General features: G+C 38.4%; 1 protein-coding gene across 5 annotated transcripts in view; it reads right to left on the bottom strand.

The window, feature by feature from the left end:
• The window catches only part of cacna1bb (calcium channel, voltage-dependent, N type, alpha 1B subunit, b), a 124,531-nt gene that overhangs the window by 4,550 nt on the left and 95,512 nt on the right, over positions 1 to 24,469 (bottom strand). For 4 of the 5 annotated variants that reach the window (XM_058415943.1, XM_058415945.1, XM_058415947.1 and 1 more), the window contains 15 exons: positions 21,420 to 21,539; positions 18,997 to 19,062; positions 15,703 to 15,794; positions 15,427 to 15,577; positions 14,579 to 14,706; positions 12,660 to 12,756; positions 9,112 to 9,217; positions 8,825 to 8,932; positions 7,618 to 7,727; positions 7,216 to 7,379; positions 6,500 to 6,596; positions 5,945 to 6,055; positions 4,236 to 4,274; positions 1,250 to 1,493; positions 114 to 343 (listed from right to left, as the gene is read on the bottom strand). In XM_058415943.1, coding sequence (XP_058271926.1) covers positions 114 to 343; positions 1,250 to 1,493; positions 4,236 to 4,274; positions 5,945 to 6,055; positions 6,500 to 6,596; positions 7,216 to 7,379; positions 7,618 to 7,727; positions 8,825 to 8,932; positions 9,112 to 9,217; positions 12,660 to 12,756; positions 14,579 to 14,706; positions 15,427 to 15,577; positions 15,703 to 15,794; positions 18,997 to 19,062; positions 21,420 to 21,539 — 1,863 coding nt within the window. The remainder of the gene's footprint in view (positions 1 to 113; positions 344 to 1,249; positions 1,494 to 4,235; positions 4,275 to 5,944; positions 6,056 to 6,499; positions 6,597 to 7,215; positions 7,380 to 7,617; positions 7,728 to 8,824; positions 8,933 to 9,111; positions 9,218 to 12,659; positions 12,757 to 14,578; positions 14,707 to 15,426; positions 15,578 to 15,702; positions 15,795 to 18,996; positions 19,063 to 21,419; positions 21,540 to 24,469) is intronic. The other variant, XM_058415946.1, reaches the window with a different exon arrangement.

Below are 24,469 nucleotides of genomic sequence, written 5' to 3'. Positions count from 1 at the left end.
ATATAAACTTACAAACAAACAGACGTACATACAGACATGTCAGACCAAAGAACGTCAGTAGATTTCTAAACTGAATGCCGTCTTAACACTTCAGGTAGTTGTTTGATAAGTACCGTTTTGAATCTGTTGGGTTCTTGTGGATCTCCTGGTGAGGTAGATCTGCTTGGCCCAGGTGATCGACTGTGACAGTGCTCTCTGTTTCCATAGCGATCACAGGAATAGTAACGCTGCTTTCTCTCAGGGGCAGAAGCCGATTGGTGTTTCCTCTCATGAGAGCGACCTCGGTCTCTGTCCCATTCACGAGCTCGATCCCGCGGATCATCGATTAAATCCGACGCTAGATCTTAAAAAAAGGTCCAATTATTTAGACACGCACAGACAGCTCCATTATTTGATGAGGTACAAACACAGCTGCTTTCTATCCAGAAAATGAATAGCAAGAGTAGAGCAATGAATGAAAGTATCCTGTCGCTGTCTGAAATAGTCATGCTGTTTTCTCTTGCTGTCTGTCTAGAGAAATAACTGCACTAGTTTAGGAGTTGTTTCTATCCACTGTGCACCAGACCATTTCATTTGAGAGAAACGAAAACAGAAAACTGTTTATTTGCGCATGTATGAGTTAATATTTGAACATTTTAGCATTTTAAACTGAACAAAAAACCAAAGCTGACCAACTTTTGCATAGAAGAAGTCATTATTATCATTTTGTAAGACAATTCAACAGACAACTTCACAGTATCTCCTTCGCAGGATCTCCTGTGTTTTTACGAACATACATAAAAACCGAGAGAACAGGATGAACAAAATAGTATCATCTAAACTTCCAATTACATACAATTCGAATGAAGTAGCTTAGACTTTAAAAAGCAAATTTCACAGACCAGCCTGAAAGTGCCAGCATTCCTACCTCTGGGTTTTTTCCAGTGAAATCTGGTTCCTAGGTTATATACTGCAAAAGATATTTCCTTTCCTGCGGTACAACTTCAGCTCAACATTCCCATCATGTTCCAACAAGATACAGCTGAGAACCATAACTCATCTCTAGATCACTAAACTATAGATGTACATATCGCTGTGGGCAGAAATGTTAAGGTTGGGTTTGTATCCCACTCATGACCCATCTCAATTTACAGAACCATGACATACCCATAAAACAGGATACCTTTCATCTTCTCTCTGCTTTTCGTAATAGTGTGTGACTCAATTAAAGAAATATGTGCCTTTTAGAAATATGCATGTATTTTCTTACCCAGAGAGGCAGGCTGTTCTTCACTGATAGCTCGGTCCAGGGATTTATGCTTCTTGTCTCTGCGGCGGTGACATCGATGATGGTGATGATGATGATGTTGGTGCACTCTGTCTCTCTCTTTCTCCTGAGGCTGTGCTGCTGGGAGTCGTTCCAGTGTATAGTCCCTCAGATTCAACTCTGTTCCTCCTCTCTGAGAAGCCAAAGAGGAGGCTGAACGCCGCATGGGACTGCCATCCGTGATGGGCTTAAAGATGGAGAAAAGAAAAAGAGGAAATACAGAATGAGAGGTGAAATGACACTTCAGAACAGTCAGCAGAGTAAGATATTATCATAATGTTACAAACCAGCTCAGTGGTTTGCACACACACATACACAAAACACACAGAAATACATCTTGTAGAATAGGAGAAGAACACCATCATTGTTTGATGCAAACACTCAGTTGTTTGAATGCTGTCATCGAGATGCTTCTTAACCTTCACACTTGCTATAAGAAGGTATCCAAAGCCAAGCAGTGACAACAGAATTCCTGACAAATGTGCTAAAAGAGTGTGTTTAAAGTGTGTGTATTTACTGAACTGAAGAACAGGTCCGTAAGCTTTATTCGGTCAATCATCTGTCAAGACATAGCACCTTGCAAGCACAACTGAAGACCGGTGTTTGCTGATTTATTCTTATTAGTGTTGTCCACTGCTTGATTTTTTTATCAGATAGATTTTTTTTAAACCAATTGTTTTATTTTTACGAAAACTCTTCACACATCTCTCTCTGAACAAGCTTGGCCAATGTCCTAAATTCACCACTGCAGACACGTTGAAAATTTCAAGAATTTCAGTACTTCTCTATTTTTGTGAAAAAGGATGATTTGTGGCTCACAAGCCATGTCATGGTGAAGTGTCTTTAGTGAACCTCATGGCTGTGTTCCCAAGAGACTCAACCTTGGGGAATGGATATATGCGAGGAGGTCTACTAAAGAATAATCCTAGAAATCCCAGAAACTGTAGGAAAGATCCTCTCTTGCAACCAGGTCTGAGAATGGTGTCCTTCTTTTGCATCTTTGCATCTTTTTTATGCAACAACTGCAAGGTGAATAGTAGGGGTCAGTGAAACACCAAACAGGCCTCAGGTGAGACTTTTGCAATGGGAACTGGTTTTGGGAACATGGATTGCAATTTTGCTAGAGATGAAAGTCTGAGAAGTCTGAGACAGATATCTATTGACTAGATATAATCATCCTCATATACTGTACAGGCTCAGTATCAAAGGTCTTCATTAGAAATGTGGTCACTCTTCTACTCCAGAGTTCCCATAGAAGATTGTCCTCAGGCAGGTGTGGGAATACTTGCCAGTCAAGTGGTCTAGAGGGTTGTCTTTATAAGTTGTCTTGTAAAGGAAAACTTTGAGGGATACTGAATGGAATGATAGAGATACATTGAGAAGTATCACTGAAGGTAATATATATCCCTGATATAAACCTTAGCAGTGGTCTGTTAGATTGTGCAAGCCACAGACTGTCAAGAGCAAGAGCTTAGTTCAGACATAAGATTGCTCATAAATGTAATTGGTTCCAGAGCACCTTCGGGCAAAGGTTAATGATCAAGTTGTGATTGTATCATCAAAATTGAAGCCATATGTTTTGGACACTTGACTAAAGAGGGACGCAGGACTGTCAGCTGATTGCCACTTGGTGGTGAGTTGGGATTGTTGCACAAGGTCCTTGCCAGATCTACCTGGTAAACCCAGGAAGGCCTTCCAGATTGCTTTACAGAAGATTCATTGTGAGACAAATTTAACTCCAACTTGTAAAGGATTTCTCCCTTATACCAAGTGATGTCAGGGAGTCTGAATAGGCAGGGGCAGCTGCAAGATGATGTGGCCAGAGGGCTGTTTGTGCAAGTAGTTGCAGTAAACCAGTATTGGGCACCAATGGTAAGGGTCAAGTTGAAGAAGGAGTCCTTGAGAATAATGCTCATGGAGAACTTTCCTGATACAACAGAGAGGTACGGGAGAGCCAAATGGGCTGCAGAAAATAGTAGTTCAAGAGGAGAAGGGACTTTTGGGTGTAGATACTGCAAACATCTTTTGGACTTAAATTGGATTGGAAGAAGCACTCTGAGACACTTCATGTGGACATGTCATCCTTTCATTAGAACAAATCTTTGGCCCATGTTTCGAGTTATATTATTGTAGCAGTTACAGCAGTTTTGGGTAACAATGTTCTTCAACCTTTTTGACAGGCAAACTGTGGTGGTAGTTTTAAAAAAGAGGGGGAGTGATCATTTCTGTCTTCCCTGGAAAGACTAATAGACTCTGAAGCTAGATTTCAAGGGGTTCAATTTACAGGTTAATCCACAGAGAGTGTGTGAAGAGTTTTCAAAAACAGTTAGCCTTGTACTATAAGGTGTTATATTCAATAGTGCTACACTCAAAAGCAGAACAAAACCTTCTATAGCTGTGCAGTTCCTTTGCCCACATCATCCTCAGTAGTCATTTTTTTTAAAGTTACTGGTATGAGGGACTCTTAAAACCACTTGCAACAGGATTTGTTAATAAATGAAGCCATTGCAAGCTAAGGATGTGAGAAGAGAGAACTGCATCACCACTCCTGCCTAATCATAAGCCATAAAGGTATATTACTCAGACATATACACCCACAATACACACACATACATGATTCATAACATCCCATCCCTCAAATGCAGAATAAATAGGTAGTTATGTACAGTATATTATGTGTTAATACTACAGCTATAAAATATAAAATTTTCTTTGGAGCTTTGTGTTTTGACATGACCAGGCTATTTATATCTCTGAATCACTGTATGGGATAAGCCAAGAAAGCGTGGACTGGAATGGGCAAAGCACACACAGGCCAACACAGAAGTGATATGAGTGAAGCTGAGAGGACACGAAGATTGCAATAGAGAGAAGTAAAAGGGGAAGATAGAGTTTGAGATAGAGAAGGGCTTGGAACATTGGTACATACTGCTAGGTACATCCCGGTGGTGTGGCGCAACTGGCTCCGCTGTAGGACAGGAAGAGGACACACAGGTGAGGAGAGCAGGGGAAAACACACAGCCAACATTGACTCATTCAGCATCAGAAGGATGGCGGGGCATAGAAATGAGACAGCAGAGGAGTGGAGGAAGCATAGAGATGATAATATGTGATGATTCAGTGATAGGTAAGATGGTAATATGAATAGACAGATAGATAACAAGAGAGAGAGATGGAGACAATTTATTGGCGAGAGTAAGAAAAAGAGGACGACGCCATGACAGACGAATTGGCAAAGTGATTACAATGGGATTAATCAAGTTGGAAGGAGGTATGGGGAGCAAGAAGGACAGAGGAGGAGGAACAGAAGTGTCTAGGGAATACAAAGGCTCTGGACAGGGTGGGTGGACTGTTAGAAAAGTGGGAGACAAGAACAGACAAGTAGGACAGGAACAGACAAGACACAGTACAATATTATACAATATGAACGACAGATGACAAGACAGAGACAAAAGGCAGAAAACAGCAGAAACAGTCTTCTATAGTCACTAAAAATATGTGAACGTAGAAAAAAACAAAAACGGAAGGGAGATGATAATGAAAACAACGTATAGCATTACACATAGGGGAAAATTGTGGAATTAATTACCAGTACAACAACATCATTTGAAATACTGTGTGTGCATTAAAATGTCACATTTTCTATTATTATTAGGTTATGACACACCCACTCCGACTAATGCCTTATTATACAATTATTCCAAAAATATTGTCCATATTCATTCTTCCTCCATGCAAATTAATCTAATTAGACATTTTCCACTAATTTCTCTCTCATTATCTTTCTTGATGCGTCGTATTTCTTCTCCTCTTCCCTAAAATTATCAGTCATAATGAAGGAGGTGAAACTTATTTGTCAGTTCCGCTGAAAAAGACGTGTACTTTGTACTTGTCGGTCTCGCTAAAGGAAGTGTGTCCTCCTACTCCACAATACTTAAAATACAGTCTAGATAACATTATAATGACTATAATATTATATAGAATTATTGGCTAGGTTTCATCACTTACCATATATCGTTGTATCATCTTGGAAGGAAAAATACACAAAACTGATACCAAGAGTATCAGATACCAACTAGTAGACGTCTATTTGCCAAAAAAATCTGCCTTGCTAACAAGAACATTACAGCAGGCTAAGAAATCTTCCACAAAAAAACAAAAAGAGTATGTCAGTGGATGAGACAGCTCTTTTTTACCTTCAGATTCCACATGTAAGAAAACAGGTGCTTAGGATCTTAATAATTGTCCCTCTATTTATTTACAACAAAAGAGATCCACCCACTTTGTTTATACTGGTTCATTAACTGAATAAGCAAAAAAACATAGTTTGCAGGTGTTCCTCAAATTGCCATAGCAAGGGATCAAAATTAACAATCATACATGGAGGCTGGCACCGGAGTATTTAATTTAGCCATGTACCCATTTATGCATCCATCCATCTGTCCATCCATCCATCCACCCATCCATCCATCCCTCATCCCAACTGATAAACAGTACTGATACTCACAGCTCATGTTCTTCCTTTCCTCTTATTCTTTTATCTGCATACCTCTCCATTACAAAGCCCACTTTTCAAACTCAATATAATAACGCTGACAGATTGCTTAATGAATGAGAATGAAACAATGAGCGGCTTACCTGGAAGCCTGCACTAAGTCTGGGCATTGAGGCTGCCCTCCCGTGGCCCTCCAGTGTGGAGAAGCCCACTACATCAGAATTATTCTCCATATCCGTCATCTCTACTAATTCCTGTAAGATCCACACAGCGCACACAAACATATGCATAGACGAGTGCACATGCATCACAACACACACAGTACAGAGATATACACATCACTATGGCTTGACAAAGACGTAAATGGGTGATGTTTGATACTCGCTCGAGTAACCAATGAATTCCGTTATATAGATGTTTAGGCTTACAATGCACTACAGGTTATAAGGAGGTTAGATTGGGGTATAATGACACTTATACAATTATTATTATAGTATACTTCAGGCTAAAAGGGATTTACAGTGAACTATAAGGATCTGTAGTGAACAACTGTATTACTATAGAGGGCTATAAAAATATATTATAGGTTATTGTGGGTTAGAATCGGGTAGAAAGGGCCACGGGAGGCTGTTTAACAGAATGCTGGTAAGCCACGGGAGGTGGAAACTGGTTAACTAGAGCTCAGAGCACTCCAATACCTGAGATTCAGTTTTTGGCAGATCATCTGAATAGACGGAATTCCTGCCCTTCTGAAGCGTCTCTGCTGAATGAGAATTCTTCATGGCGTTGCTTTTCCTGTCATCACGTCAAAGCATACACACATAGAAAGTACAATATTCATACCACGTTTTGTTAATATAGTTACACCGAACAGGCATAACATTATGACCACCTGCCTAATATTGTGTTGGTCCCCCTTTTGCTGCCAAAACAGCCCTGACCCATCACTGTGTATTCTGACACCGTTCTATCAGAACCAGCATTAACTTCTTCAGCAATTTGAGCAAACAGTAGCTCGTCTGTTGGATCGGATCACACGGCCCAGCCTTCACTCCCCACATGACCCTGTTGTTGGTTCACCACTGTTCCTTCCTTGGACCACTTTTAATAGATACTGACCACTGCAGACCGGGAACACCCCACAAGAGCTGCAGTTTTGGAGATGCTCTGATCCAGTCGTCTAGCCATCACAATTTGGCCCTTGTCAAACTCGCTCAAATCCTTACGCTTGCCCATTTTTCCTGCTTCTAACACATCAACTTTATATCCCACCCACTAAATGATATATATCCCACCCACTAAATGATGTTATGCCTGATCGGTGTATAGTTATAGCAATACATCCTTATCTTAAAAATGAATAATTAAGAACAATCATGAAACCTAGCATGCTTGAGATGCTTGAGATACTCACACTGGCTCCCCATTGGTCAAGAGAGGGGTCGTGGGTGTGAGCTCTGGATGTGGAGACGAATCAGTTTGAGAAGGAGGTGGCAGTTTGGCACTTCTGATTGATGGCTCATGATCGTGTATGTGAGTGAGGGGCAACATGGGCTTGAAGAGAGACCCCATTTTACCCTGCAAGGTAGGGGAAGGGTAATTGTCTGCTTTAGTGCTGTTCCAAACAATAAGAACGAAATCATAATAACCCATCATCATCTGTAATAAACATCCCATTAAATTAAACATCTCACGCCTCAGCTCCTTTAAATGTTATTAAATCTTTTCATTTCATGGCACATTTCTTAAGCACAGTTGTATATAATAACAAAAGTTTTGTTAAAAAGTCACATAAATAGATCATGATGGAGAATACCAGTGCTCCGGAAGAGGGCTGTTGCTCCTGGAGTCTTTTGGCTCGGTTCTGCTTGTAGTAATCGAAGATCATCAGCGCAGCATACACTTTCCCAACCGTCAGCTCATTATCTGATATACACAGAGACGTTGTGATGTGAGGCGTGGCATGCTTCTGCTTGGTTAATTAACCTCATTCGATAGAAGTCAAGGCTCAAAGAAAGACAAAGTGTCAGATAATGTGAATTCAATAGGGGTGTGATGCAATGCCGCTATCTGTATCTGCTTCTCTCTAGTGCTCCGAATATGTGTATCTGTATTTGTATTTAAGAATTAAACTATACTTATACTTCTCACTGTCTGTGTGAATTCTGGCTCTTGTAATTCAGAATTGGTCTCAATTGCAGATGTTTTTGTGTTTTTAGAGCACATCCCTCTCATACGGTTATTATCATTTATTTGTATCTGTTTGCAATGTTACTAAGCAGGATGCTGTAAATGCCTCACATGGCACTGTATCATGACTTTCTTATTTAACTGCCGGTCCATGCCTAAATATAAATAAATCTAAACAACAAAAAAAAAAACTCACAGAAGTGTGTCACACAGGATTTCCTGTCCTGATGTACATCTAAAACGAGCTATTATATTATTGTTGTAATGTGCTAAAAATGTTATAAAAACATGGTACATGGTACAGTGTGTATCATGTATTAGAAATGCAAGCTTTCTAAAAATAAAATAAAATAAAATAAAATAAAATAAAATAAAATAAAATAAAATAAAATAAAATAAAATAATTACAATTAATTAATTGTAAATGAAATAAATTCATTTTTAAATAATATTCTTTTTAAAAATCTGCACCTTGTATTTGTATTATTTGTTCAGAATGTTTTGGGATTTGGCTCCGCCTCTAAAATACAAACTTTTTAAAATAATGGAAGCAAATAAAAAATGTTTTGTCAGATATTTAAATGAAAGAAGGATTAATTAGCAAGATTACTAGAAGCTTCATGCAATCAGAAACGAAAAATCAGGAACAAGTATCATAAAACTTATCACTACTTACCACTAGAGGGCAGCAAATGAACACAAAACTACTGACTATATCTTTTTAATCATGAAAATCACACAGAACTTTACAGAGCAGATATGTGTATTGTATTGTATTATATTATATTATCAACACAGGTTCACCTCCCAGAACGCAAAGGGGCGTGGCTTACGTTTATGAGGTGTCACCAGCAAGTCCACAGTTTTTGATGACAGACTGGGCCACACTTTATTTATCTCCCTTTTCAGGTCAGCATCACAGAGACGCTGGGCAAGAACACCTGAAGACAAGGGCAAATCATCACAGTAAAGTATTGCACACTTTGTCAATCCAGTTCAAAATCAGGGTTTGTCAGTAAGATGCAAAACATGGAAGGGCATGGAAGTCGAATGTCAGAGGGGCGAGTAAAAGCAAAGATGCACCGGAGTCGAGCTGAGCGGCCATGAAGTGAGCACGCACCTGATGCCAGTTTGATATCCAGGGCGGTGCGTATGAGAGCCATCAGCGTGGACGTGAAGTGGACTGTGCTGTCATCAGCAATGGGCATGTTCATCCTCACCAAGCGCTGCAGATAGGTGTATATAGAATCAAGATCACGTGCAAAAGACGTGACGAAGCAAAAAGCATAGCAAGTGCTGACTGAGTGTGTGCCGTGCTGGCTGAGAGGACTTCTCAATTCTCCCCATATAATACATATACATTATATGTGTATAATGTATATATAATCTGTGTATATAATCATATAGATATATATATATATATATATATATATATATATATATATATATTTTCTGAATTCTCATACTCAACACCAGCACACCACATGACTCACCATTTCATTTAAAAAAACAAAACAAGATGATGAGAAAATAAATGATATATCATGCAGATGCTCTACAGGGATAATAAGCTTTAGTGACATACAATGGACAGTGCATCTGCTCCAGCATGGATGGGCGGTAGGTTTTTAGCCGTTTCGAGCTTCGATTCTAGTCTTCTGAAACCTGACCATATGCTTTGAGCGAGTTCAATTCATAAAACAATAGCCACTGATCAGGGACATGTTGATTTAAGCTTCTTTCATAAAGAAAGCACTTCATCTCTCTTTGGGTAAACACAGCTGCCCACACAGGCCACAGATTACTGTCCATGTATATTTTGCATTCATTGGAAGGTTAGTTCTAAATTAAACGACTTGGATGCATGAAGAGTGTGGAGGTTTGTCCATAATGACTGCCTTCTTTTTTTTTTTGCGCTTTCAGAGAGAGTGAGGTGTGTGTGTGTGTGGAGGGGGGGAGCTTTCGCTGTGCTGAAAGGATGAAGGTAACCACAGAGACATGGAAGAGAAGGACACACTGCAGGACACAAAGACAGGTCAGGGTACAGATATACACACCCACACACACACTCACACACACACTCACACACACACACACACTATGCAGTGGAACTTATCTGTATTTGTTTACTGCTGCAAATATTCATATCTGTATCTGCATTGGAAAAACCAACCTAGAATCTACCTAAAAGAAATGAGGTGACAATTTGCATTTAATTTATTTCCCATATTTAATAGTTATCACTGTTAATAAATAGGTAGGGTGGGTAGAATTTAACCAGTATTATTTATTCCACATGCTGACTGGGTTGTATTCACCACTCTCCAATACTTAGTTTCACAATGCATATTCGAACCAAAAGGGGGCGTGGCCTAATCCAGAAAGAGTGAGTTCACCAGATTTCTTGAAACAGGTATGTGTGTGATTGTGTGTGTGTGAGTGTGTGTGTGCGCATTGGACTTTTTCCCCTCAGACTTATACTATAAGGCTATATTATACTATAATGTTCCATTGTTGGGCAATTAAGCAAGGCCCTTAACCCCTCATTGCTCCAGGGGCACTGTATCGTAGCTGGACCTGCACACTGACCCCAACTTCCTCAGCTGGGATATGCAAAGAAAAGAATTCTACTGTGCTATAAAGTATGTTTGGCGATAATAAAGACTTCTTGTCCTCAGTTTTTCCTATATACATAAATAAACTTGTAATATCAATCATATTCATAAAGGCAACCCTGTCTATCGGGTTACTAAGGATGGAAGCATAAATGCTGTATATACATCGCTCATTAATGAATGTTGTATTCCTTTATCCTATGAGCTTAAAACTTATCTTTTTGATTCATCCCACAGGATATACAACTCTCGTCTCAACCAAATTAAAAATAACCACCACAGCAAAACCCTACAGTACGTCTATTACTCCTTTCTTTACATGATTAATATGTACACAATCTGCATATGCACACATTGCCTCATCATTAGAACCAAGTGAACCCTCAACTAGCAAGTTCACTAAAGGTAACACAACTAAAGGTTACTCAGAGAGCAGAAAAGCAAGAGACATGGGTGTATAGTGCAGCTGCGATGCGATTAAAGCAGGCAGCAACAGACAGTCCAGCACCGCCTTTATTAGACTTGAACCCGCCTGGGAAGATGTTTCCACAACAACAAACGAAAAAAAAAGAAAGAAAGAAAGAAAGAAAGCACAATTTATGTGTGTGCGTTTAGGGGATGGAATGGGGAGGGGATGGCATGTCTCGCTTCACTGAACACACATTTACAACACACTTTTCTTTCCCCCCTTTCATCCCAATCAATTCACTTCTCTAAAGCGAGGGCGGGGAGAGGTGTGTACACAAACACTTGGAGAAACACCAAGCACACACAGATACAGGCTGGGGAGAGTTGCCCGATAGACAGACGCGCATATCTCAGACAAATGGAAGACTGAATGTCGCCGTCTAGAGAAGTTGCAGCTGCACCAAATTACTGACAGGGGTCTGTGTATTGAATGACCTGATAAGCTTAGCTATCGGCTACTGCTTTAATCAATAGTTTTGAAAAGCTGAAAAGCATTTGGCTTGAAATATTTAAAGTTAGAAGATACTGTATGCAACTTGCAAGATAATATTAGTGGGCTAATTCATTCAGTACACGAGGCAACCTTTAAATCTTTTACATTTCCGAATCCTACCAACATTCTTCAAAGGTCTTCAAAAGAATATTAAAATAATATTTGCTTATTATATTATGCTGGTAGATGTTATGTTCATTTCTGCACTTCCCATTCAGATGATTATTGATGATATGATTAATAGTGCTTATAGGTATATATATATATATATATATATATATATATATATATATATATATATATATATATATATATATCTTTATGTATTTATTTTTTATTTATCTGTTAATTAATTAATTACTTTATTTATTAAACCCTTACTTACTAAATTAGAGTAGCACACATTCAGTGCATATATATATATATATATATATATATATATATATATATATATATATATATATATATTACAATTTTAGAGAGTATATCTCTTTAAATTCATGCAGTGACTATAATTTCTCACCATTAATTATGATGCTAATATGATATGTAAATATAAGGCACTTATCTAAAACTCAGCATTTAAGTGTAAACGTATTGTATTGGCTGTACAGAAGGTGTTCGCCATACTCCAATGCCGATGATGCCCTACCCGTCCATGGCTGGGAGCCAAGAGAGCAAAATTAGCTGTACTCTCTAGGTCTGGGTGAGAGACATGGCATTGTCTCTCTTCCCTGTCAATCACTGCAACAGCCGCCAATCATAGGTGAGCTCATGTATGTGGAAGAGGGCAGATAGCAGCAGATTTCCTCTGAGTGTGTTATCCTGCTTCATGATATCGCATTCAAATGTTATCATTTGCTTTTAAATGAATATGATAAAAGTATGCTTAACTTTCACGTTTTCACCGGTTATGATGATGACATTAAAGCAAAGGCAACAGGTACACAGCACAGAGAACAAGAAATGTACTGAGACACCTACAGCACAGGAAGCCTGACAGCAACATTATCCAGCGAGAGAAGCGAATGTACACAAAAAGGCGGGTATAGCGAATATGATTGGGTAAGAAGAGGAAGAGGACGGGTCTACCTTGTAGGCAACTCGTGATGGACATTTCTTTCCCAAACCTAGCGGAGGGGACATGTGACGTAGCATTTCGTACATATCGAGGTAGGATATGCGCCCACTTCACAGAGGTGGCAGCCACAGTTCAAAGGTCAAAGATCACACAAAAGGGAAGGATGGGCGAACGGGAGGAAAACAGTTGAGAAATGAAAGAAAACAAAATAAAAAAACATAATCAGAGTGGAGAAACAGTCATTATAAGAGGCATTATTATTTGGGGGGAGAAACTGTATGGCTGTGAGATAGCATCTTTGCCCAAAGAAGGAGCACAGATGAATTTGGGATGCAAAAGAAGAAACTTGGCTCATGTAATGAGGCTGTAAATAGGAGGGCAAGGGTCAGATGGTGAACAGGGCAACAATCTTGTCCTTCTCTTGCCTGTATGGCATGCTTTGAAAGTTGATTAACCAACCAGATCCACAGGAACAAAGCTCACATGTTGATTTTGTTTTTATTCTAAATCGTCACACACATTGCACTTTATAGCCACGTATATAATGCATTACAAATTATTTAATAAATGCGTTATAAGTTAATAACTGCAGTACAAAAATTGACTGTTAATTATTCAGTAATAGGCATTTTCTTTCAATTAATAATTACAGTTAATTTTTTTGGGCTTGGGCTTGATACAATTATGAAAAAATGTCACTTTATTTGGAGCTTAAAAAAAATTAGATGAATAAATAAATAAATAAAGTTTATCTGTTATAGCAAATATGCTAAAATAAACATAAAATCTAAACTTTAATGTAAAATAGGCATACACATAGAAAAGAATTATTTATTAATTAAATTACTTAATTTAATTAAATTAATTACCTTAATTTATTTAGTTAAAAGTATTTAATAAAAGTATTTAATTAATTACTTATTAATTAAATTTATTTTAAGTCTATTTATTCAAATCTTCTTCTTTCGGCTGCTCTTCTTTTCGGCTGCCACCACAGCGGATCATAAATCTATTTATTAAAATATTAAGTTAAATATATGCATATAATATGCTAAAAAAAGATATATGTGAGAAAATGTTTTAGAAATGTTTAACAATAAACAAAAAATAAAATAATATAATAATGATAAACTTTGTTTTGCCGTTGTTTACGGCAGTAAACAAGCCCATTTTTGTCTGACTCTGTTGATGTGTTTATAATAAATGCAATTCATAATGCATAATAAACACTGCTATGAGGTGCAATTATAACCATATAATCTCTATGAACGTATTTATAAATGATTATAGATATAGACGTCATAGAAACTGCATGCGCGTTAATGACATAAAGAATCGGCATGAGACGAGTGACTGAGTACGCAGCGTGGCTTTGTTTCCTGTAGTTTCCATGGTTACAGGTATTTAGATTAGTGAAGAGGGGGAAGGGATGGGTGTAATCATTCACTAGCATTAACCAGGCAGTTTTACGAGCGTTGATTAGCACTACAGCACTGCCCTTTGTCGGGGGAAGTGTGTAGGTTTGCAAACCTTGTATGCCACCCTATTAGGGCAGTTCTTTCCTAAGCCAAGAGGGGGCGAAATGACACGTAACAAATTGTACATATCCATATAGCGTATCCTTCCGCTGCAAGAAACAGATGTGAGTTAAACCACAACACATTCAATACAGAAGCTTCTTAGAATAAATGCATAGAGAGTTGACTGGCTTGAATGGCAACATCGTTGAATCTTTTCTGTTATGTAATGCCATGAAGGCTCAGGATTAAGCGCTTAATGCTGAATCTTTAACCCGTTACAGTTGTCATGCAGAACGTCAGATTTATATGCATCAGCAGTGATACGTCCCTGCTGTTTTACTTTAGTTTCATGCTCTTGACAGGGCCACTAAAGTTTTCTTAAGGATGGACTGTCTGTGAGTGACACGTACCAGGCAGCCGGGTCATAATCTGCCCAGACGCGGATGAACTCATCCAGATGGTGAGGTCCGAGGATGGAAGCGTCCCGCGTCAAGTACTCAAAGTTGTCCATGATGACAGCCACGAACAAATTTAGCATCTGTAATAGAGTAAGGAAGGACTAAGAATGGGTCATCTGTCGATATTGACAATGAAACTATTATCAAGGTCTCATCAATGGCATAATAAGATTGATGTGGAGGAAACTTAAAGCAGATAGACAGCTGTATCTGTTAGTGCAATGATCTACTGAATTTATGCCATGATAAACCATAGTATGGGATCATACCATCATAATACCATGAACCAAAAAACACTCTGATCTCTGTCCCATTGTGTAATTTGTACATTGATCACACAACGTGTGCTTAGTCTATCAACATTTCATTTCTCCACTGAAAACATTTAGCAGAAAAAATGATTATAGCCAATGTTATTCACATTTTGTGACTATATTTCCCAAGAACTTTCTAAAAACACTGCTGATGATGTGTTCCAGATGTTCCCAAAGATTGCAGCCCAATTGGGGATGAAGTAGTTCAGTGGTTAAGGTGCTGGATTATAGAGCAGAAAGGTGTGAGTTCAAATCCCAGAGCTGCCAAGCTGAGCCCTTGATCAAGGCTCTTAATGCCAAATGCTATAAATGGAAATCATATCTTTTGGCAGAAGCTTCACTGCATGAATCTGTAGCCTAGTTGTTGAAAGAAATCATCTCCAACCTGTGTGTCTTTAGTATGACCACTGTTATCCGTCTGTTAGCCATACAGCAAATAATCTGCAAATAATATTTCTTTATGCATGACTGTGTGTTTGTACAAACCAGGAACGAGCAGAGGAAGATGAAGGAGACGAAATAGAAGTACGCAAAATCACTGCCACACCCGTTGCCATTGGAGCCTGAGAGGTTGTCACATTTCTTGCCACCCAAACACGACAGCATAATCTCATGCCACGCCTCGCCCGTGGCGCTCCTGTTGTTCACAACAAACACAACACAGAACAGAAAAATGGAGTATAATATATGTATACTTAATACACCATTGAAGACATTAGGACTGAACTAAATGAACCTCTATGGAACTTAAACGCTGGTTACCTGAAGAGTAGCATGAGTGCCTGAAAGAAGGTCTGGAAGTTGTTGTGTTGGTTGATTGCTGAATCATCGCTTAACTCGATGTTTCCAAACACCTAACACAAAGACTAGGTTATATGACAGCACAGCAAGACCCTACTTGCATCTCGAATGCTGAACAGCACTGGGGCTACACTGAAACAGCTGCAGGGGCTACATAAATAATTCACACAACCTGTAGGCCAGGCCACATTCTCCAGTTTCTCATCTTAAAATAACTCTGAGATGTAGGGATGCATGATCTCCTGGGAGCACAGGACAACACCACTGAGGTATGTGGTATAATACTACCAGCTGTGCTGATACTGTTAATATGTTATTGAGTTGCATCATTTTATAAATCGTTTATTTGTTTTTTAATACCTTTTAAATTGAATTACCTTTGAATCTGATTGGTCAGGACATGTCCATTCATTTTCTATACCAACACCTCTGTTTTTAGTTTGATATTAACACCCTCGTTCTAATATCTTCTCATTGGCTCATTCGCAGGGACGTGTACGAAAGACGCGCAACGTGTTTAAAAACCGTGATATTTAATAAAGAGAAACAGGGAATTCTTGAAGCGTTCTATAGCTATAGCTGTTATAATTCAAGAAAACGGAAAAACAGTACAGTAGTTGTTTATTAATATTTTAGAAATCGTTGAAATATGGGCTAATTCCTGGGATATTTGCCAGGATACCTTCCATAAGTAACACTGCTTCACTTCAGGCTTCATTACATCACCTAGTCTTTGATTATTTTCCTATAATAACATACCCAGTCATGTATATTCCTCATATAAACCAGGAAAAGAAATGGAATTTCTCCTTCCCTTTACCACTCATAAAAACTACTTGTTACTACGAATATTTGTTACTACTCATTTATCAGCTTGTCATTGCACGGACTGCTTTTGTAAAACTGTAGAGGTGACTAGCACATGCTAAGCAGCTAGTTCACTGCTAGCAAATTAGCTTCCAAGGCAAAAAAACAAACAAACATACGATTGTAATCCATATTAGCTAAAGCTACCAAAAATACAGCATGACAACCATGTTTAACATTAATATTACCTCAGTTACATAGTTATCTAGCTTATGTGGCTAAATGTTTACAGTTTGAGCCAAGCACGGTAGCTAGCTAACTGAAATAGTTTAAGTATGTTCAGAATCTGTGCATTTGTGCCTAAAAGATAATCTTATTGATCAAACTAGTGTTTATTGTCATTACTGATGTTGTTGTAGCTTTGTAAGTAGTTAGCTTACATGTAAAACAAGTACAAACCGCAAATATTACCTCATATAATATTACTCTCATATAATATTACTCCATGATGTTTCTGTGACTAAAGGATTTCATTTTTGTACATTTTAGATTATTTTTGTTCAAGGAATGGAGCCTACAGTATTTAATAAGAAACATGCACATATGTTAAATAACTCCTGCTAGACAGTTTTATGGAAGTAGTGCAAAATGAAATGGAAATATTAATTGTGTTAAATGGCAATATGTGAACTGAGTGCGGTTGTAACAAATTCCACCCATCTGTGTCATCATAATTAATCATACCCATCCAAGAGAAGGTTGCTATTTAAAAAACGCAGCTTTTAATTGCCTTAAAATAGACACATTTACATAAATCTAACAGCACTGCATACCAAAACATGCAGAAAACCTCAATTTGGTGACGCAGCCTACTGTAAGAGACCTGCTCGGTTAAAAAGTGGAGCAGACTGTTATAGATGAATTATAATTGAGTAAAGAGTTCAGACCCATATCTCAGCATACGGGTGATTATACAGCTCGCTGATTACGCAGCTCTTCTCGTTGCATATGATGCAATTAAGCATTGATTTACAATGGCATCCTAAACGACTGAATAGCAGGCACCCTAGTTTCAAACACAATATAGGAGATTGCCTGTGCACTAGCTAAACGAGCAATCAAACTGGGAATTGATGCAGGGATCTATCCATTAGAATGACGAGACTGCTTTACTGACTGTGCCACCAAGACGCTTCCGCTCACACAAAGCCGAATACGTCTCATCCCTGACCTTTTTTTTAATAAAACTGCAGTAGATATAAGAAACTTGCTCTAATCTCTACTTTCACACCTTATCTATAGTCGATGTTTGGCCTGTGATTTAAAGAAGGGTTCAGTCCTCGGTATCTCAGGATATTGTCGATTATACAGTTCACTGATTACGCTGCTTCTCTCAGTCCTCAAATGCGATGAGCATTGATTTACAATTCAGTCCTAATCGACTGAACAGCAGGCTTCCAGAAACCAATAAGCAAGATGCTCTTAATTTCATTCCATCCGAACTGAAGTACACGCAATGGATGTAGTAACAGATGTACCATCCTCATTATTTCATTAATCAGCTCCATTAAAATTATTACCCAGACAAGAATGATTTAATTACAGATGAGCGCACTTTAAGAATGGTGCTTTATTATAAAAGGCTATTTACAGTCGAATGAAGACTTTTTTTTCCCCCATATGATAATGTATCTTATTAAACAAAAATGAAACTGTCCCCAGGCAAGATATTTCATTCATTTCGACTAGAATTGAGAACAGATAATCACAGATAATAGTGAGCCGGTGTTGAAACTACATATGACCTGTAAGCTGCATATTAAGGGAAAATGGTGACGGATCTAATTTCAGTGCCAGACAATTTTCAATAGAAGGATGAAACAAAAAAGACTAGCCGGAAATAAGAAGTGAATAATAAGAAGAACTCCTTTTATATAAATAAAATTTCTTATCATAATGCATATTGTTACCTTATTACTGTGAAAATAAATATAATCATTGGAATATATGATAAAATTATGTTGTTGCCCAATAAGTGTGTGTGTGTTGGGTGGGGGTTGAGAGGCTGGGTTTGTCGGGATGCGGTAGCTTAGTGGTTAAGGAGTCGGCCTACTGATGGGAAGGTTTTGAGCTCGAACCCCAGGTCCATTAAGCTGCCGCTGCTGGGCCCCTAAGCAATGCCCTAAACCCTCAATTGTATAAAAATAAGATAAATTGTAAGTCGCTCTGGATAAAGGTGTCTACCAAATGCCAGAAATGTAAATATAGTTAAAAAGAAGGGGAAAAAAGCTGTGATATAGAATGGGAGATAATGGATTTTTTTTTTTTTGTAAAATATACTACTGCTGCTAATGTGCATTCTGCCCATGGCAGGGCCAAATGAAATGCTTTTAAACCGTTGCACTGAGTATCTTTAAATGTAATTGATAGTGCTAGAGTAGTGCTCACCTGCATTCCAATGATGGCGTAGATAAAGAAGAGCATGGCAATGAGCAGACACACATACGGCAGTGCCTACAAAACAATAAACAGCAGTTTTTAGGATCGGAAAATAGTGTCATGGTTAGCTTCAGGTTTACTTATACATAAAGATACTAGTCGTGTAATATAATTACACCATATTACATCTGTATATGGATAGCACTCCAAATATGTCCTAGTATATACTCAGTATATCTATGAACTCAAAGTGTTTTTTAATGAACACTAAAACTATGCCACTGAACCCTGAAAAATACTGAAAGAAACCCACAGATACTGAGCACTGTCAGCATAGAGTGTGAACTCATACACGTCAGTTCCTCAACCTCAGTAAAATCTGAGCTGAAATTTGGTTTTCTAATGCAAACTTGACCAGGCAGTTACTAAGGAAAACTAAGGATAACTTAGTGACCCTAACCCTACTAAGGATGCTGTAATTGCAGTATGCTACACTACACCACTCCTAACTCTGACCCTATATGGAACATCACACCACACCACATCTAACCCTACTGTATATGCAACACCACACCGCACTTAACCCTAACCCTGTATGCAACGCCACACCACACCTAACCCTACTGTATATGCAACACCACACCGCACTTAAACCTAACCCTATATGCAACACCACACCTAACCCTAACCCTATATGCAACACCACACCACACCTAACCCTATATGCAACACCACACTAACCCTAACTCTGACCCTATATGCAACACCACACCATACCTAACCCTAACCATATACACAACACCACACCACATCTAACCCTAAATGCAACACCATACCTAACCCTAACCCTATATGCAACACCACACCACACCTAACCCTATATGCAACACCACACCTAAAGCTATATGCAACACCACACCACACCTAACCCTAACTCTATACACAACACCACTGCACACCTAACCCTATATGCAACACCACACAACATCTAACCCTAACCCTATATGCAACACCACACCACACTTAACCCTATATGCAACATCACACCTAACCCTATATGCAACACCACACCACACCACATCTAACCCTATATGCAACACCACACCACACTTAACCCTATATGCAACACCACACCACAGCACACTTAACCCTATATGCAACATCACACCTAACCCTATATGCAACACCACACCACACCACACTTAACCCTATATGCAACATCACACCTAACCCTATATGCAACATCACACCACACCACACTTAACCCTATATGCAACATCACACCACACCACATCTAACCCTATATGCAACATCACACCTAACCCTATATGCAACACCACACCACACCACATCTAACCCTATATGCAACATCACACCTAACCCTATATGCAACATCACACCACACCACACTTAACCCTATATGCAACACCACACCACACCACATCTAACCCTATATGCAACATCACACCTAACCCTATATGCAACACCACACCACACCACACTTAACCCTATATGCAACATCACACCTAACCCTATATGCAACACCACACCACACCACACTTAACCCTATATGCAACATCACACCTAACCCTATATGCAACACCACACCACACCACATCTAACCCTATATGCAACACCACACCACACCACATCTAACCCTATATGCAACACCACAGCACACTTAACCCTATATGCAACATCACACCTAACCCTATATGCAACACCACACCACACCACACCACATCTAACCCTATATGCAACACTACACCACACCACATCTAACCCTATATGCAACACTACACCACACCACATCTAAACCTATATGCAACACTACACCACACCACATCTAACCCTATATGCAACACTACACCACACCACATCTAACCCTATATGCAACACTACACCACACCACATCTAAACCTATATGCAACACTACACCACACCACATCTAAACCTATATGCAACACTACACCACACCACATCTAACCCTATATGCAACACTACACCACACCACATCTAACCCTATATGCAACACTACACCACACCACATCTAACCCTATATGCAACATCACTCCACACCTAACCCTATATGCAACACCACAGCACACTTGACTGACATCAGAGCATGAACTATAATGAATAATAAATATATTTATATATATATATATATATAATTTTCAAAGAAGTAATGACTGTCACTCATCACAGCAGATGTCATACATCTAACTGTTACAAATAGCTCTTTTTTTTTAAAGCATAGTTTAAAAAAGCATATAAAATACAAGCAGTGCAAAAGAAGTGTAATTGCTTAGCTTGCTAGCAGTTAGAGCATATGTTTTTGCTTTTTTTTTTTTTTTTTTTTTTTTTTGCATATTTTGCATTTCAGGCATTACAGGCAGACCTTGAGAAGAGCAGATATCAAAGATCCAAACCTTAAAAGACTGGACAAAGGTCCAGAGCAGGATACGGATGGTGTAGCCTTGCCTCAGGAGCTTGATGAGTCGAGCAGCTCGAAACAGCCTCAGAAAGCTAAGGTTGATCAGCTTGTTCTGCTGAGAAAGGGACAATCCACACAGGCCATGTTAGTCAGTACTTGTATTAGTCCTACAGGCCACAGTCTCTGTGTCTTTCGATCTATTATGCATTACAGCAAGCATTCCCAAAATCGAAATCATCAGATTTCAATTTCATTTCTAGAGGAGAAATGATTTCTGCTGGCCACCATGCACTTTAGTGGTACTGATTGTTTAAATAATGGATCTTAAAAAGAGCTGAAATCAAATCATGCATGTGTAATTATCAATAGTGCCTTAAATAGTGATGGTTTGGAAGAGAAACAAATCAACATTATTATGTATTAATAAAAGGTTCATTCCCACAACCGTGCAGTAATGGGTGTGCAGGCATATGTTACGAAATGGATAATCTATAGGTTGAAGAGTAAATCATTTATTTATTAAATAGAAAACTCTCTTGCCCTGCAAGAAAAAGTGCATAATTTAAGAAAAAGTTTGAATGTGTGCTACTCTAATTTAAGCACAAGGTAGTAAGGGTTTAATCAATTAATCAATCAATCAATTAATTAATCAATTAATTAATTAACAGATAAATAAATACATAAATAAATCAAAATATATCAAATAAATAAATAAATAAATAAATAAATAAATTTATTTCAAGCACTTTTCAGATTTTCCCTAAAGAATTATCGGTTCATTTCAAATATGTACATGTCCATGTGGGTGTGGCCTTGTGCTATAATAAACATACTTGATTGGCATGCCTCTCAAGCATAAATAAACACAACGCTGCATGCATGGAGAATCTGAATTGATCTTATACAAATCTAACATGGACTTAGTATAGGAAGTATAGGCTATCTATCTGCTTGTCTATCTTTTGCTCACGAGGCACATGGAGCCTAGTTAAGCTTTAATTGCGCTCATTGTTTTTCAGACCACAGACATAAGTATAGATTGAAGTTCTTGCATCAGTTACAGTTTTTTAAAGGTCATTAATAAATACACACAACATTCTTTTCATTTTTCTTTCTGTATAATCTAAAAATCATGCCCAGAATATTGACTAAAGCATGTGCGTAACCCGATTCTAAATACTTTCCCTGCATAAATACCTATTGTCCTATTGTCTCATCAGCTCTGAATATGGCTCTGTTTGGTTAAAAGCAACATTAACCATTAGAATTAGCATTGTGATTGGTGTGAATAACACTTAAGCAAGCTTTAGCAAAGATTAGGATGCAAAAATTTATGCTAAAAGCCGCCAAAGGGCAGGAATACTGTATATCTTCATGTTGACCTTTTACAGAACATTACTAATTATTCATATTCTCCACATTCATACTGTGTATCCACAAGACCAACCTGAATGTTTTAATAAAAGATATAACTGTTTAGTGAAGTTTACCCAGTTTAACCATGCAAATCCATTAAAAAATACCCCAAAACCATGAACTCACTGCAAAAAAAAGTCATCTTAGCAAGTACATAAATCTAGTATTCCCTATTATAAGACTACAGTACAGAAGGAAGGCGTAATATTATTAAACCTATAGCAGATAATTTTGCTCTGAATCTTTCTTCAAATAAATGTTTATACTTAGCAAAATAGTTTTAAAAAGCAGATTTCAAAATTTTACTTTTATAAAAATGTAACACCAATCAGGCATAACATTATGACCACTAACAGGTGAATTGAATAACACTGATTAACATCATGGCACCTGTTAGTGGGTGGGATATATTAGGCAGCAAGTGAACATTTTGTCCTCAAAGTCGATGTGTTAGAAGCAGGAAAACTGGGCAAGCGTAAGGATTTGAGCGAGGGCCAAATTGTGATGGCTAGACCACTGGATCAGAGCATCTCCAAAACCGTTTTTCCCGAGTTTTCCCACTCTGCAGTGGTCAATATCTATCAAAAGTGGTCCAAGGAAGGAACAATGCTAGTTCTGATAGAAAGGTGTCAGAATACACAGGGCATGATGGGTCAGGGCTGTTTTGGCAGCAAAAGGGGGACCAACACAATATTAGGCAGGTGGTCATAATGTTATGCCTGGTTGGTGCATAGAAATAATAAGAATTAACTTAATAATTGCAGATTTGCTTTATCGTGACCTTATAATGGGAAATATTAGTAAAATGTAAAATATTGTAAATATTTTAACTTGCTAAGTTGTTAGAGTTTTTTTTTTGCATTGTTTGCTCTGTATTTTAAAATCAAACAGACAAATAGGTGATCATTCATATATATATATAAATGTATATGTATGTAAACAGGCAGGACAGATGGACAGAAGCAGAGCAGGACAAATAAAGCCACTTACCGTCTGTGAAGTCCATTTGGGAGAGAAGGGGACAGGTGCCAACAGAGATTTAGCATGGAAACAGAGTGACAGTGAAATCATTAGGAGGGGCGAGAGTCTACTCTGACACACTGCGACTCGACTGTCAACACTCATTGGGGAGATGCGTGCACTGCAGAGCTTCATCGGGATGAATTTCCTCTTCCAAATTTGCCGAGTGAACGCGTGAGTAATAGGAATCATGCTACAGGCCTTTTGTTAAAATGGAAATCGTAATAATTATATGATTAAGATGTAAGAGTCCAAATCACACCCTTGCTTCAGTGGATACTCTCTTCTAGATAAAGTAGACTCGTACCTAACACTTTTAACACTGTCTTTAGTCTTCTACACCAGTATACTCTAATGACCCCGGGTCAACCAGTAGAGAATGGGTCTCTTCTTATCATCTGCCACTATCATCTCTGGTAAGAAAATCTACACCTGGAGATCTGCTTAGTGACAATTGTAGATATCTGATATTGTGAGCATGCTCCTCCATCTTCTCAAACTCGTCTTCCTCTCATTATCCCAGAGTGAGAAAGAGAAAGTTGCAGACACACATAGACATAAACACACGCACAGACATAACGTTGAAAGCCCAAACATATCCTGTACTCT

The sequence above is a fragment of the Hemibagrus wyckioides genome, linkage group LG18 (assembly GCF_019097595.1).
Source record: "Hemibagrus wyckioides isolate EC202008001 linkage group LG18, SWU_Hwy_1.0, whole genome shotgun sequence".
In the NCBI taxonomy this organism is placed as follows: domain Eukaryota; kingdom Metazoa; phylum Chordata; class Actinopteri; order Siluriformes; family Bagridae; genus Hemibagrus; species Hemibagrus wyckioides.
The sequence above is the reverse complement of the archived record's forward strand: the minus strand, read 5'-3'. Positions and strand labels throughout refer to the sequence as shown.